Raw genomic sequence first — 15,764 nt, forward strand, 5'->3', positions numbered from 1 at the left:
CCTGTCGGAAAGAGAAGAGATTCTAGATTTTTGGTTTTTTGTTTTTTTTTTCAGGAGGTAGAATCAGTAACTGGAAGGAGGAGAGTAGTGAAGAAAGGAGTAAGTGCGGGAAGGTAGGCAAGGCACATGAAAGGCGGAGGCAGGCTAGCTCAGGTGTAGATTTTAGCTCATGTTAAGAGAGATTTCTCACTGGTACAGAATTATCCAAGGAATAAACTACTTCATGAAGTCATGAGTCTTTCTATCTCTGCAATTTTTTTCTTTTTAAAATATAGGTTGCAGAAGGATCTAAAAATATACGGCTAGGTTCACTAATTGGTTTGCTAGTTGAAGAAGGAGAAGATTGGAAACATGTTGAAATTCCCAAAGATATAGGTCCTTCGTCACCAGCTTCAAAACCATCAGTGCCTTGCCCTTCACCAGAACCACAGATTTCTGCCCCTGTCAAAAAGGAACACACACCGGGAAAACTACAGTGAGTATGTTTATTTGAATGATGTTATTTAAAAAAAAAAAAAAAAAATGTTGCAGCAACTTTTTGAGTATTTTAATCATTATCCTTTTTAAAACTCCTTTGTACATTAAGTAGGAAGTTGCTGCTCTTCCCTTTTTTTCTCTTAGGAAACTGAGGTCTAGGAATGATTATTTTACCATCATTGTTTATTCCACAGACAAATAGTATTGAATACCTACTATATTCCAGGTACTGTGAAGGCCCTGTTACACCTTGTGGAGAAAAAGACAGCCTGTGTCCCCACTGAGCTTGAGTTAGGTTTTAGGATTCCAGAATGGAATTCAGTGTACCAAACTTCATATTGTGTTCTCATTCGTGGAATCCTAATTGCTGTAATGTGAATTACAGTTTCAAATGTATAGCTGATATAAAATGAAATTAGCATTTTAACATGCCTTCCTTTTCTAACTACCCTGCATTTGAGTTTCTGACATGTATTAGAGCTCGATTTTGTCCAGTTGTTCTGTAACAACACAGATACTTAGTAAACATCGTTTCACTTTAGCTTTCCATAACTTTAATCGATGGACTCTGAAAATTATGTTTTATTTATTTATTTTAATATTCTCTATAATTATATGAAATTCCTTTTTTTTTGTAAAAAAAGTTCTTTTTAGAAAAATGGTCCTATTAAGAATGCTTTTGAGCGTAAATAAAAATGCAGACGCTTTCATTTTTATATTTTTTTCCAGTCGTTTACCATTGTCAGTTCTTGTTAGAGGAAGTTGCCAGTGTGTTTGAAGTACTGAGTTTTAACTTTCCATTATCATACACAGTATTTCTGACTCCATTGCCTTGACTCCTCTATTTTCCATGAAAATCACAAGGTAGGCTCATGGATGCTTGGTACTTAATGCTCTTTTCCCTTTTGCAAAGGTAGTATACTTTGTGATTTTGTTAATATCCAGCGTTAGAAATTTACATGGGTCTGAAACCCCATGGTGTAGTTTAAAAACAGCTGACCTGTGAACCTGCACAGTGTTGGCCCATGTAGTGATTTAAAAAATTTTTTTCAGTTGGTTTGTTACTAGCTAATCTTACATTAAAACCTAAAATTTCAGGGCTTCCCTAGTGACGCAGTGGTTGAGAGTCCTCCTGCCGATGCAGGGGACACGGGTTCGTGACCTGGTCTGGGAAGATCCCACATGCCGCGGAGCGGCTGGGCCCGTGAGCCATGGCCGCTGAGCCTGCGCATCTGGAAACTGTGCTCCGCAATGGGAGAGGCCACAACAGTGAGAGGCCCGCGTACCGCAAAAAAAAAAAAAAAAAAAATCTAAAATTTCAGTTTCTCTTGAAAAATCTGAAGATTTGGTACCATTGAGCCCATATCAACTAGAGCTGTTTCCCAGAAATGCAGAAAATGCCACATTTGTTCCTCTCCTTTTCGGAGTTATAAACTTCTGGATCTAGCCCATTTTACTTATTTTTAAAAATATGACTTTGTGTTTGCTATTAGGCTTAAAGGTCTTATTTGAAGAGTAGACACTTATTCATGTGACCTATTGGTGTGTGTCTCAGCTTCCTTGTCTGTAGAATCAACATAATTGTGTTTGCCTCTCTTCTTTATATATGAAGTAAAAATGCTTGCATGTAAATACTAAGGACTTGAAAAAATATGTTAAGATGTAATTCAACAACAACAACAAAACAACCCAATTTAAGTGGGCAGAGGACTCAAGTGTGCATTTCTTCCAAAGAAGATGTACATATGATCAGTAAACACATAAAAAGATGTTAGGGAACTGCAAATCAAAACCACAATGAGAAAAAAAAAAAAAAAACACAATGAGATATCACTTTGCACTAATTAAAGTGGCTGTTATCTAAAAACAAGAAAAAAAAAACCCAAAACAGAAAACAACAAGTGTTGCTGAGGATATAGAGAAATTAGTATTTCTGTGCACTGTTGGTGGAAATGTAAAATGGTGCAGTCACTCTGGAAAACAGAATTGCAGTGCCTCAAAATATTAAAAATAGAATTACCATATTATCCAGCACTTCCTTTTCTGGATATACTCAAAAGAATTAAAAGCAGGGTCTTGAAGAGATATTTATATACCCATGCTCATAGCAGCAGCATTCACAATTGCCAAAAGATGGAAACATCCCGTATGTCTGAAATGTGCTATATATATACAATGGAATGTTAGTCTTAAAAAGGAAGGAAATGCTGACACATACTGTAACATGGACGAACCTTGAAGATATGCTAGGTAAAATAAACCAATCACAAAAGGACAAATGATGAATGATTTCATTTATATGAGTTACCTAGAGTAGTCAAATTAGTAAGGATAGAGAGTAGAATGATGGTTGCCAGGGGCTGGGAGGGATGGGGAGTTACTGTTTAATTGGTACAGAGCTTCATTTTGGGAGAATGATAAAGTTCTGGAGATGGGTGGTGGTGATGGTTGTACAACATTGTAATTGTACTTAATCCCACTCAATTATAACACCTAAAAATGCTTAAAATGGTAAATTTTACATACATTTTACTATAATAAAAAAAAACCATGAAGGAGCAACATAGTTTCTTATTGATGTATGTTATGTGGTGAGGAGCCATGTGAAAAGTGATTAGTCAAAATAGAAGCTTTCTCCCTATGAATATTTATTCTTATTAAAAGTGTTTTGAAATAATAACTAGTTAAACTTGTATGAAAATGTTTTCATAGTAAAATAAACCAGGTTACTACAGATTAATTTATTTGACTGTCACTATCTATGGGAGTCATTTTAGCTTTATTATGTTTTAATTTTTCTAATTCTCAGCAAAACTGTGGACATTTAGATATATTTGAATCAAATATAAGTGTTCATTGGTTCCATTAATTTTCATGTTTTCTTTAGGTTCCGTTTAAGTCCAGCTGCCCGCAATATTCTGGAAAAACACGCACTGGATGCTAACCAGGGCACAGCCACTGGCCCTCGGGGGATATTCACTAAAGAGTATGTGTGTGCTTTTTGTAATAACCAGTTCCATTATTTATCATGATCATCTTTTTCTGAAAGTATTTAAAGAAGGGCTAATTTAGTGTTAAGATTTAAAAGGAAATACACTGTTCTTTTGTACTTTTAATTGCTTTTGTCAGCATAAAAAGTATTTTATGCAACGGTTGTTTTTTGAATAATTGCAGCGTTACTGAAAAATAGTTCTAATTTGATAACTAAGCCAGAACCTTAGAAATGATGATAAATGGAGAAAATTAGAGTGCAAAATGGTGAATCTTTATATTGTTTTTAAGTTTGTATGAAATAATCATGCAATCACATTTAAATTTCTGAAGCATAGTTTAAGAAAAAAATTCATTCTTAACCCATTTGGATTTTGCTCACGTGTACGATCAAAGCAATTTCCATAGGCAGTTGGGTCTCATTTTGGATTTTCTTTTCTATTCTGTTTCTCAGTCTGTCCGTGAATTAGTACCTCACTTTTTTAGGACCACACTCCTAATTAGAAATATTTTATAGTAAGCTTTAAAATCTGATAGAGCTATCCTTTCTCTTCTTTTTCAGTAAACCAGTTTTCTTGGTTTATTTTTATTTTACTATTCTTCCAAATGAATTTTAAACAATTTGTCTAGCCCTACTGGTGGGGTTGGGCAGGAAAAGACTATGTTCTTTTTATTGGGATTGTAGCACATTTTAAATTAACTTTGGGAGAAGTGAAATCTTTATGATGTTGAGTCTTCCTGTTCAAGAACGCTATGTGTTTCTATTCGTTTAACTTTTGTGTCTTTCAAGAATATGTTAAAACAGATGACCCCTGCTCTATTGAAAATTAGTCTGGTGAGGAAGACAGAGGTTAATCAAATAGGCATATGAGCTAATGTGAAATTGCTATAGTGGTGTCTGCCACATTTCTACTAGAGTAATATTAAATTTTCAAATTGAGTTAATGTTTTAAAGCAATATGCTTATTCCCTGTTTATCTACTATTGATAAAATTGATCAGTAGTATTGGGCAGAAATTTTTACGAGGTGAGGTAGAGCAAAGTTATGAAATTATTAAGTGGCAGACCAGGTGACTTTTCTTTCTTTTCATTGGATTATTTTACTCTTCATTAAAGCATTGGTTTATTGTTGGATATTTCTTTTAATGAAAGCAGTACACTTTAATTCTTAGATATCCTCATTTATCTGTACTTCAGCCTTGCTGATTTGTTAATCAGACAGGTGTGTGTGGTTTTCTTATATAGTGTGAAGTTTATGCCAACATACTCACATGAGTTGGAAATCAGCTGTTCTGACCCCTGGCTGAAAGGCAACATCCTGGACTGTGGATTTTTAATTAAAAGACTTAAAAGTTTCACTTAGCCATAAAAAATTAAAATAAAGAATCCTGATAGGTAGTTAAGCCTAGTTTTTTCCCCACATTAATCCTTATTTAGTATATACTACTTGTATCTTAATTTTGTTAATCTTCTACCAGTCCATACCTTATGAAAAAGTCTGTCTGTAAAAATGGGAGAAAACAACTTTCTTTATAACATGGTAGACTTACCGATATATATCTGAGGGATAAGATAAAGAGTCTATATTTAATTCATTAATTGTTGAAGATTTGGTGAAATGTAAAATAATCATAGATGTAACTTAGAAAGATCAATTTTGCAAATTTGTGAAAGATAAATTGGAGCAAAAAAAAAAATTGAGGTAAGGAGATAAATTAATAGGCTCATAAAGTAGTCTAGCTAAGAGAGAATGAATACTCAAATGTGGGTAGGAACCTAAAAGAGAGATCACTGATGGATACAGCATTATAAGGAGAAAATCCAGAAGCCTGTAAAGGATAGAATGTAGAGCACAGACCAGGATAGCAATGAGTCAAGGGAAGAACCTGGGATTCTGTTCCAGGTGATGACATTTTGGCCCCATAAATAGACATAAGGGATTTGCAGAAGTATTTGTCTTGGTGGAATAACTAATGTGTTTGGTTTGAAGCTTATTGTCAGTGCTGACAATCCAGATATTAGAATCAGTGAGGTGAAGATGCATCTTGGGAGATAGTTTGGTACTAGAGAGGTAGGTTTGATAGATAATAAAGTGATAGTTACAGTTGAGATCATCAGTAGGTAAACATTTTAGAAGGCAAAAATTTCTGTGTTGGAGGATACCTAGGAGATGGATATAAGTCAAGGAGGAAGGGCTCTGAGAAAAGGCTCTTGAAGTTGGTGATTAGTGACCGTTTAGAGGGCAAATCAGTGGTGTGACGGCAGTGGGGTAAAGAAGTAGAGTTTTTTCTTTCCCTTCTCTTTCTGTATGTGCTTAATACATATACGATGAACAAGTATCTTTTTTAAACCCAAGTTGAAAGTTATCATAGTAGTCTGACATCTCCTAAGGAGGACAGAATGGTGTTAACTTGTTGGATACCCTAAGGAAGCACTATTACAGAGTTATGATTTTGATATCTTTGCTATCTTTGTCTGCCTATTACCCAGTCCTTTCCCTGCCCTTTAACTCCCTACTATAAGAGGGTCACCCTTCGGTCTTTAAAATGTGACATATTACAAAAGATATCATGAGGAAAATGGATCCTTAAAGCATGCATTATTGAGAATATTTACTTTGTATACTACTAAAGATACCTTGTTTCAAGTTAAACACTGAGGTGAGCTTTGGAAAAAAAATTTGTCCTCGTGTCATCTACAGAAATGTCATCTTCTGGTAAGACTGACAAATTGCAGCCTTCAGCATAAGCTGTGCCCCAAATACCTTAGCACACATTCTTGAAATAATGAGAGACATCCTTCCTTCTTACCTTTTCAACTGAAAGTGCAAGTAGAAGAGGAAAGTCAGTTGCAAGAACTGAGGAGGTGTCTCTGACCCATTGTATTTATGAAGAAAACCATAAGTGTCATGGTTGCTATTTTAATGTTGCATGAAAGCAAGCATATTGCTCAGAGTATATGTTGTGCAAAAGCATGTAGACTTTGCTTTGCCTGTACATGTAACTGTTTTAGGAAAACAAGTGCCAGGGACACTGTTGGAGGTTCTTGGCCTATAGCCTAACTTCTTTGGCATATCTACGTCTTAAGTCATACTTGTAGCTAATGTTTGTGTTCGTATCACAGCATCACAAATATAGTAGGCATGACAGTCATGTCTAGTATGTTTTCAGTGATACTTCTTTTTTTTTTTTTTTTTTTTTTTTTTTTTTTTTTTTTTTTTTTTATGCGTTACGCGGGCCTCTCACCGCTGTGGCCTCTCCCGCCGCGGAGGACAGGCTCCGGACGCGCAGGCTCAGCGGCCATGGCCCACGGGCCCAGCCGCTCCGCGGCACGCGGGATCCCCCCAGACCGGGGCACGAACCCGCGTCCCCCGCATCGGCAGGCGGACTCCCAACCACTGCGCCACCAGGGAAGCCCCAGTGATACTTCTTTTTAAAACTAATTCGTAGCACACTCAAATGACTTAAGGGATCTGGTAGAGAAGGTTCTGCCTTAAGTGAATGCCCAAAGCAGAAGTGAATGGTGTATCAGTTTTTCTCTAATTTTTATAGCTTTTAATATCTACCTGATTCTTCAAGCTTAGACTGATTAATTACTTAATGGACAGAAATCATTAAAAATCTTTCTCTGCATTACAGAAACTAAATTATTGGCTGTTATTAAACAATAATTAAAATTCGTACTTTATGAGGTTTATAAGTGTAAAATCAGCAATAAAAGTTTACTGTGAGCCCATGGCCAGAATTGCTTTTCTGCTTGTTTATGATTGATGACTCCTACTTACTTTTAGGGATGAACCTAAACTGCCTTTTCTTGATAAAAATAGTAAGTAATAGTAATGCTGATAGTGAAATAAGAATATGTCTATTTAGTGTGACCAACCTTTTTTAAAGTAGAATGTATTCAGGCATTATTTTAGATTTTTTTAGTCTCCTCAAGTGTTCATTGTTTTCTGTTGTTGTTGTTTGTTGGTTTGTTTTTAACCGATTACTGCGGGTACACTAGTGATCCCTGTATAAAGAAATCAATGTGTTTTGTATATGCCATTCTGATGCTAAACTTTAAAACCCAGATTAATAATAGATTTTGTTAGAGAGGTGTATTTAGTTACCTTATATGATGAAAGGGGACTAGTAATGTTAGACTGTGGCTTGTAACAGCTCTTGAACGCGAAATATCTTTTGTTAAAGGCATTTTTCTAAAACAAAAGGCCTTATCTTATATCAATGCTCACACTTTTATCTATGTGGCCAAGGTTTTGACTCATGACATAAATCCCCAGGAATTGTAGGGCAGTCATTTACTTCACATGTAAATGTTATAACAATTAACTGGAAAAATGGTGCTTTGGGTTATAAATGTCATAAGTAAATTTAAAATTAACTTCCAAATAGGAGTAAGCTTGCTGTTAAAAAGCCTTAAGAGCACATAAGCTCATTCCCCAGGACACTCAGTCTTTCTGCCATTACCATCAGGTTTGTGCCTCACCCTTGGAGAACCAGGCTTGCCTCTAGTTATGTTCCTGTTACTTTTTGTGTGGTAGGTGAAGGGCCTTTGTCTGGAGGTCCTACTTTTAGCTACTTCAGACTGGGTAGATAACTATTCTTCATTCAATCACAGAATTGCTGTTAATCTGAGATATGCTCATTTAATTCTTTCTATTCTAGCCTTTTCTTCTGAGAAAAAATTGTTCCGACTCTGCCTAGTTTAATTGGCATACTCTGCACAGGTATTAGAAAGGTAGTAGGAAATACACAGGCTTTGGAGTTGGCCATACCCAGGTTTGGTCCCAGCCCTGGCAGCTCCTAGCTGCCTACCTCTTCAGCTTCACCTTTAAACCCTCTCCACTTTGTTCACTGCCCTCCTTCTACGCTGGGCTTCCTTCTGTTCTTAGAAGCCCTAATTTCCCTGCCTTTACACTTGCTGTTCTCTGCCTAGAAACATGCTTTTCCCAGCTGTTCTTGAGACTTGGTCCTTCATGTCCGTCCACAGAAATATTATTTCTTCAGTCCTTCCCTGACCGCCCTGTTTTAAAGTAACACCTCCTCTCACTCATGACTCTCAATCTCATTACTCTGCTTTATTTTCTTCACTATCTGTTCATTTGTTTACTTGCTTAATGTATGACTCTCCTATAGAATAACACTCCTTGTTGGGAAGTGTTTTAACATTATATTTTCAACACCTAGAGTAGAGTAGGTGCTTGAGAACTACTGACTTAGAAATGGAATTTAACCTCTTTGAACCTACTTACTCATTTATAAAGTGGGAGTAATAATACCTCCCTCACATGGCTGGTGTAAGATTACATTAACATAACCACAGTACATACACAAGAGGCTCACTTTTCCACTTCTATTCCCTCTTTCAGTACTTAAAGATCAAGGATGATACAACCTTTAAGATTTCTTTGTCAGTCTGACCTCTTATCTTAAATGTCAGCTCTTTAATTTTGAAACAACTTACTTGCACTTAATGTTAAGTTCATGTATCCCTTTCTGGACCTGATATAAAAACCATAGACTCTCCTTCCTTAAAAATGTACCAGTACACATTGGGAGATCCCTCCCATGATGCCTCCCCAAGCTAGAGCATTCCTGCCTGTGTCAATTTTCTATTGCTGCATGACAAATTGCAACAAACTTAGTAGCTTAAAACAACACCCACTTACTATCTAACAGTGCTGTGGGTCAGAAGTCCTGGTCCAGCATGACTGGGTTTCCAGCTCATGGTCTCACAAGGCTGAAATCAAGGTGTCAGCCAGGGCTAGGGTCTCATCTGAAGGTTGGAGCCCTCTTCCAGGTTCACATGGTTGTTGGCAGAATTCAGTTCCTTGGGGTAGTGGGAGTCTGAGCCCTGTTTTCTTGCTTGCTGTCATCCAAGGATTGCTGTCACCTCCTGGAGGCCTCCTTCAGGTCTTTGCCACGAGGTCACCTCCATAGACAGTTCATAAATGCCTGTTTGCTTCTCCAGAGCAAGCAGGAGAATCGCCATTCAAATTTCTTCTTTTAGGAATTCCCTGTTCCTTTTAAAGAACTTACCTGATATGTCTGACCCTTTCGGGATAGTTTGCCTTTTGATTAACTCAGTGTCAGCTGCTTTGGGACCTTAATTATGTCTACAAAATCCATCACCTTTGTCATGTAATGTAACCTAATCATGGCAGTGGCATCTGTCATATTCACAGGCCCACCCACACTCAAGAGAGATTATATGGGGTATGTACACCAGGAACAGGAATATTGGGGCCATCTCAGAGTTCTGCCTAGTATGTGATAATATCAAATCATTAACTGTGTTTAAGAAATTTTAAAAATATAATTTGCCTTTAGATTTGTGTTACCCTGAAGTTGTTTTTAGACTATGTAAAACCTTTTTCATTTAAAAAAATTTTTAGATTTAAAACATTTTTAAGTACTTTAGAATTGTCAGATTAAAATTTTTGAAAAAGCTGTTTTGTTTAAGGAAGTACATGACTTTATACCACTGTAACTTCGAATGGATTGAGAGTTTGAATAGTAGTCTAATTATATCCTTTTAATAAACAAAGACACCTTTGTTTTGCAGAATAATACAAAGGCAAGTCTGTTACTTGTTTAGTTATTTTTCATTCTAAATGCTGCTATGGCTTAGGTTTATTACATTAGATTGTGCTGATAGCATTTGAGGTATGATTTCCTGGCCATAAACAAGCTTAATTTGCAGGATAAACAATGCTTTAGTAAATATTTAGTAAATATTCTAATGAAAGTCATAGGTACAGTAAGCTTGACACTTTCTGAATGCTATATGAAAATTATTTCACAAATACCATGAATGGGGGTATAGCTTAATTTATGAATTGCTCATCTACCAAAAGACACTGCCCCCAGAAAGAAAGACTGATTTTCCTTTAAAAAATAACTGTCTACACCCAATACTTTGATAAAATCTGTTTGTTGTTTTATTTTTAAAATGTGCAAATATTGTAGCCATTGGACAAATATGAATCAGTAGAACAGGTAAGAGACAAGATTTTCTTGTCTAGCTCAAATCGTTTTGCATTATAGCCTTGCCATCAGTATATTTCTTTATTTTCCCTTCACATCTGGCCTCCATTTTCTGAACGTTCTTATATTCCTGGTTGCTAATCATGGTTATCTAACTCCCTTCTTATCTCCAGGGATGCTCTTAAACTGGTCCAGTTGAAACAGATGGGCAAGATCACTGAATCCAGACCCACCCCAGCCCTGCCAACCATTCCCACAGCGTCTTTACCCCCACAGGCCACAGCCAGGCCATCTTATCCCCGGCCAATGATCCCTCCAGTATCAACTCCTGGACAGCCTAATGTAGCGGTAATGTCATCTGAGTAGATTTTTATTTTTCAGATTTAAGCGAGAGAGAAAATAAGAACCATTACTCTATGTTTCATGAGTTCTTTTACCAGTCCATATAGTAGTAGCTCAAAGTGATGAAGACAAAAATTCTCTAAATGTTTTGTTTTGCACATTTCCATAAACCAGATTTGTTTGTACAGTGCTAATAACTTCCAAATAGAATTATGATTCAATTTAAATTTGCCACAAGTTCCACAGTGTCAGTGCCATGTATATGCTGTATAATCGTGATACTTTTCATGTCTTTTTTTTCTTGGGTGTGATACTAATAATTGGTAGCTGATACCAGCTCCCTTTTGTGCATACGTTTTATTTTTTGACTAAGGGAGTTGATAGTCTTACTGTGAAGAACTATAGAGATTGTATAGCTAATCATTCTTTACTTCTTGGATACATGTAATAGCCCTTTTTTGTTTTCAAATTACTCCATTTTGCCTCTCTGTCTCCCTTTCTTAGTACCTTATATGTCATTTGCTTCCCATCAGAAGAAATGCAAGATAATCAGGTTTGTTTAAAGCTGAATGGGCACTGAAAAAAATAAATAAATAAACCTACACTGCTTTTTCTGATGGAGAAATATATTCCAATATAGTATTTTAAAAGAATTAAAAACAGTACAAGTTTCACGAGAAACAGATTTTTTAAATGTACATTAATGATTCGTGACTACATACACAAAAGTTTATGAGTAATAAAATCTTATTTCTTTAAAAAGTAAGTTGTTCAAATTTGAAAGATAAACCTTTAAAATTCTTACAGTATGTAGACAGCATTTATTTTATTTGATCAAGTATTTTGCTAACATAAGATGTTTAATTCCCACAGAAAGCATTTATAAAAAAAGAAGTCAGCTGTACTTTTGGCTGATTTGTATTATCGTAAGTGATTGTAATCCAGCCCCAGAATGGAGTGAAGGACAAAGAAGGAATTAGACATAATTTAAGGTCCATCATGTTTTTGTTAGCGGTTCAAGGAACAGAATGGAAAAGCTACAGTAAAGTTACAGGAAGATTTTATTATCCCATTCATACTTTATGAGTTTCTTGGAAATAAGATGCTCATGTGATTTTTTAATTACAAACCAAAATAGAAATAATTTGGCAGATTATCTAGTATTTTGAATTACCTTTTTCTCATGTGTGCCATTTTTACAAGTAAAAATTGCCTGTAGTTGTTGATTTATTGATTGCCTTGAGTTTTATTAAGAAGTGATGTTTGTAACAGAAGCTACTTACAGGCTTGTAGATGATATCTCAATAAGCACACCCATGAGGGGTTTATTCATGATTTGGTACATTTCTTTTTAATCATCTTAAACATGGTAACATAGATGTTCCATTCACAACTGAAACATGAATTTTTCTGCTTTTTTTCTACAGTCATATACTATAAAGTTAAAATTCCTCAGATTTCTTATATTTCTTCTTATACTAAGAATTTTTCATAACAGTTTTACTGTATTAATTTTTATTTTCATAAGTTAGGTCATTGAGACTGGATTTCAGTTACAGTTTGTTTGCTTGTTTTTTCCAATTCTATTTATGGTTTAACGAACATGTTATTCTTTGCAGGGCACGTTCACTGAAATCCCTACTAGCAATATTAGAAGAGTTATTGCCAAGAGGTTAACTGAATCTAAACGTACTGTACCTCATGCATATGCTACTACTGACTGTGACCTTGGAGCTGTTTTAAAAGTTAGGCAAAATCTGGTCAGAGGTTAGTAAAGTTGAGTTTATTTAATGTAATACACATGCTAAACTAACTATTATGAGATCTTTTATTTATGAAATGCACATTGTGTAGCTTTTTCCATCAGTTTCATCATCTGGGCATATTTTAGCCCTAGAAGAGAATTGGTTCTCTTTTCCTATAATAAATTGGTTACATAGTATTGAATACGTCATACTTTTTGGTACGATATCTGAAGAAGCAGTTCTTAACATTTTAGAAAGTATAAAATCCAAAACTGATTTAAGAATGTTTTAGATTGTAAATATATCTTAGATATGACTCTTTATACATTTTAACTTTTAGTTCCTCTTCAAAATGTACTTTCATGTTATTAAATTTGTAATGTTCCTTCTCCAAATCTATTAAAACTAAGGTTGCTGAGAGACATATAAATTTTTAGAATGATCTGATGTTTTATTTTTTTCTTTCCAATCTGTATGGCTTTATTTCATTTTCTTGCCTTATTGCACTGTCTAGGACCTCTGTTACAGTGATCAGTATGTGATAAAAGCAAACATTCCTGCCTTGTTCTTGATCTTGGGGGAAAGCATTCAGTCTTTAACGTTAGCTGTTGATTTTTTGAAAGATTCCCTTCTTCCTGTTGAAGAAATTTGTATTCCTAATTTGCCAGGAATTTTAAGCATGAATGGATGTTAAGTTTTTTCAAATACTTTTTGTGTATCTTTTGAAGTAACCTTTTCTTTCCTTGTTAATATGATGAATTACATTGGTTGATTTCAAATGTTGAATCACCTTTGTTTACATGAGTGATTCCTCATTAGTGAGTGAGATTAAAATTCATTTAATCATTAAAACTTTTCTCATATATTGCTTGATCCCATTTTCTAAAATTTAGCTAAGAATCTTTACACCTGTGCACATGAGAAATACTAGTCTGTCGTTTTTCTTTTATTGAGTTTTTTTTTTTTTTTTTTTACTGGGTTTGTTATCACAGAATAAGTTGGGAAATGTTTCTTACTCCTTTATTTTCTGGAAGAGTTTGAGTAGAATTGGTTTTACTTGTTTTTTAATTGTTCGGTAGAATTTACCAATGAAGCTTTTTAGGACTGCCATTTTCTTTATGGGGATTTTTAACTACAAATTCAACTTTTAAAATAGATTAAGAGTTATTATTTTTTCCTGAATGACCTTTGGTAGCTTGCGTTTTTCAAGGAATTTGTTTATGTCTTCTAAGTTATCAAATTTATTGGCATTAAGTTGATCATATTACCTTATTATACTTTTAACATCTATGTATACAGTTGGCCGTTCATATTCACAGCTTCTGCATCTGTGAATTAAACCAACCATATTTTTTTTTAATTCCTGAAAGCTCCAAAAAGCAGAACTTGAATTTGCCATGCACTGGTAACTATTTACATAGCATTTACATCATATTAACTATTACTAGTATTCTAGAGATTTAAAGTTTACGGGAGGATGCATGTAGGTTATATGCAAATACTACACCATTTCATGCAAGGGACTTGAACATTCTCGGATTTTGGTATCCAAGAGGTGTCCTGAAACCAGTTCCCCTCGGATACGGAGGGATGACTGTAAAGGAGATGAGATTACCATTTTTTATATTAGTGGTTTGTCTTCTAACTTTCTTGGTCAGTCTGGCAAGAGGTTTATCAATTTTATTGATCTCTTTAAAGAATCAGTTATTTGATTTTACTAACTTTTTCTATTTCTATAATTTTGTTTTTATTGATTTTTACTCTCATCTTTATTATTTCATTTTTTCTATTTGCTTTGGGTTTAATTTGCCCTTTTTCCCCTAGTTTCTTAAGGTGAAAATCGATGTCAATATAATATAATAAACTTTATTTCTAACGTAAGCATATGATACTTTTAATTTTAAGTTTAAGCAGTGCTTCAGCTGTATCCCATAAATTTTGGCATGTTTTATTTTCCTTCCTACTCAGTTCAAGATGTTTTCGAATTTCCCTTGTGATTTCTTTTTTGATTAATCAGTTATTTAGAAGTATAAGTTTAATTTCCAAATATTTAGGGACTTTTCACTTTTCTTTCTTTTATGATTTCTAGTTTAACTCCACTGTGTTTAGAGAAGACACTTTGTATGATTTAAATCTTTTTAAGTTTGTTGAGATTTATTTTATAGTCATAATGTTACCTGGTCCAAGCTCATACTGCTCACTGCACAACACGCCAATAAATTGAGAGACGAGATGTTAGGGCAAGTAATAGCACTTTATTCAGAAAGTCAGCAGACCAAGAAGATGGCAGACTGTGTCCCAAAGAACCACCTTACCCGAGTTAGAATTCAGGCTTCTTTTATACTAAAAGGGTAGGGGATGTGCTGGAATCCTTTGTTCTTACAGTGCCAGGGTGGGTCTGGTCAAAATGTTCCTGTAAACCTCCAATAAGGCAATTGTTTTCCGCTCTGCAACTTTTTATCTCTATGTGAATGGAAAAGTGTTACACCTTTAAAGTTCAAGCCTCTGCCTGCAGAGCATTGAGAAAGGGCTATTATGTATATTTCAGGCTTTAGGCAATATTCTTTTACAAAGGTGCAGAGCCAGCACAACTAAGCACAGGCAATGGAGCACAAAGGTTAGTGTCCTTGAAAAGAATGTGTGTCCTACTTTTGAGGAGTGTTTTATGAATGTTGGTTAGGTGAAGTTGGTTGATACTATTGTTCTTACCTTCTGTAAACTTACTGATTTCCTGTCTCTTTGTTTTATTAATTCTTGAAAGACAAGCTTTAAAATCCTTAATTATAATTGTAAATTTCTCTGTTTCCCCTCTTAGTTTTTATCAGTTTTTGCTTCGTGTATTTTGAAGGTCTGTTATTAGGCATATACACATTTAGGATTTTTATGTTTTCTTGGTGAATAGACCCATCATGTTATGTCCTGTTTGTTCCCGGTATAATATTCCTTATCCTCAAACCTCCTTTGCCTGATATTTGTATAGGCATTCCAGATTTCTCTGATTAGTGTTTTTATATTATGTCTTTTTAGATCTTTTTACTCTGAATGTATGTGTATCTTTATGCCTCACAGATATCATGAGTTCAGTTCCAGACCACCACAATAAAGCAAATATTTCAATAAAGCAAGTCACACTTTTTTTGGGGGGGTTTTCCCGTGCATGTAAAAGTAATGTTACACTATACTATAGTCTGTTAAGTGTGCAGCAGCATTATGTCTAACA

At 34.9% G+C, this 15,764-nt stretch overlaps 1 protein-coding gene across 2 annotated transcripts in view; it reads left to right on the top strand.

The window, feature by feature from the left end:
* The window catches only part of PDHX (pyruvate dehydrogenase complex component X), a 79,666-nt gene that overhangs the window by 45,194 nt on the left and 18,708 nt on the right, over positions 1-15,764 (top strand). For both annotated transcript variants that reach the window (XR_004351164.1, XM_032641008.1), the window contains exons 4-7: positions 276-475; positions 3,365-3,463; positions 10,631-10,805; positions 12,419-12,566. Coding sequence is in view for 1 of the 2 variants with exons in the window: in XM_032641008.1 (XP_032496899.1) it covers positions 276-475; positions 3,365-3,463; positions 10,631-10,805; positions 12,419-12,566 (622 nt within the window). In the remaining variant the exon portion in view is untranslated. The remainder of the gene's footprint in view (positions 1-275; positions 476-3,364; positions 3,464-10,630; positions 10,806-12,418; positions 12,567-15,764) is intronic.

Source organism: Phocoena sinus, chromosome 8, assembly GCF_008692025.1.
Source record: "Phocoena sinus isolate mPhoSin1 chromosome 8, mPhoSin1.pri, whole genome shotgun sequence".
NCBI lineage: Eukaryota > Metazoa > Chordata > Mammalia > Artiodactyla > Phocoenidae > Phocoena > Phocoena sinus.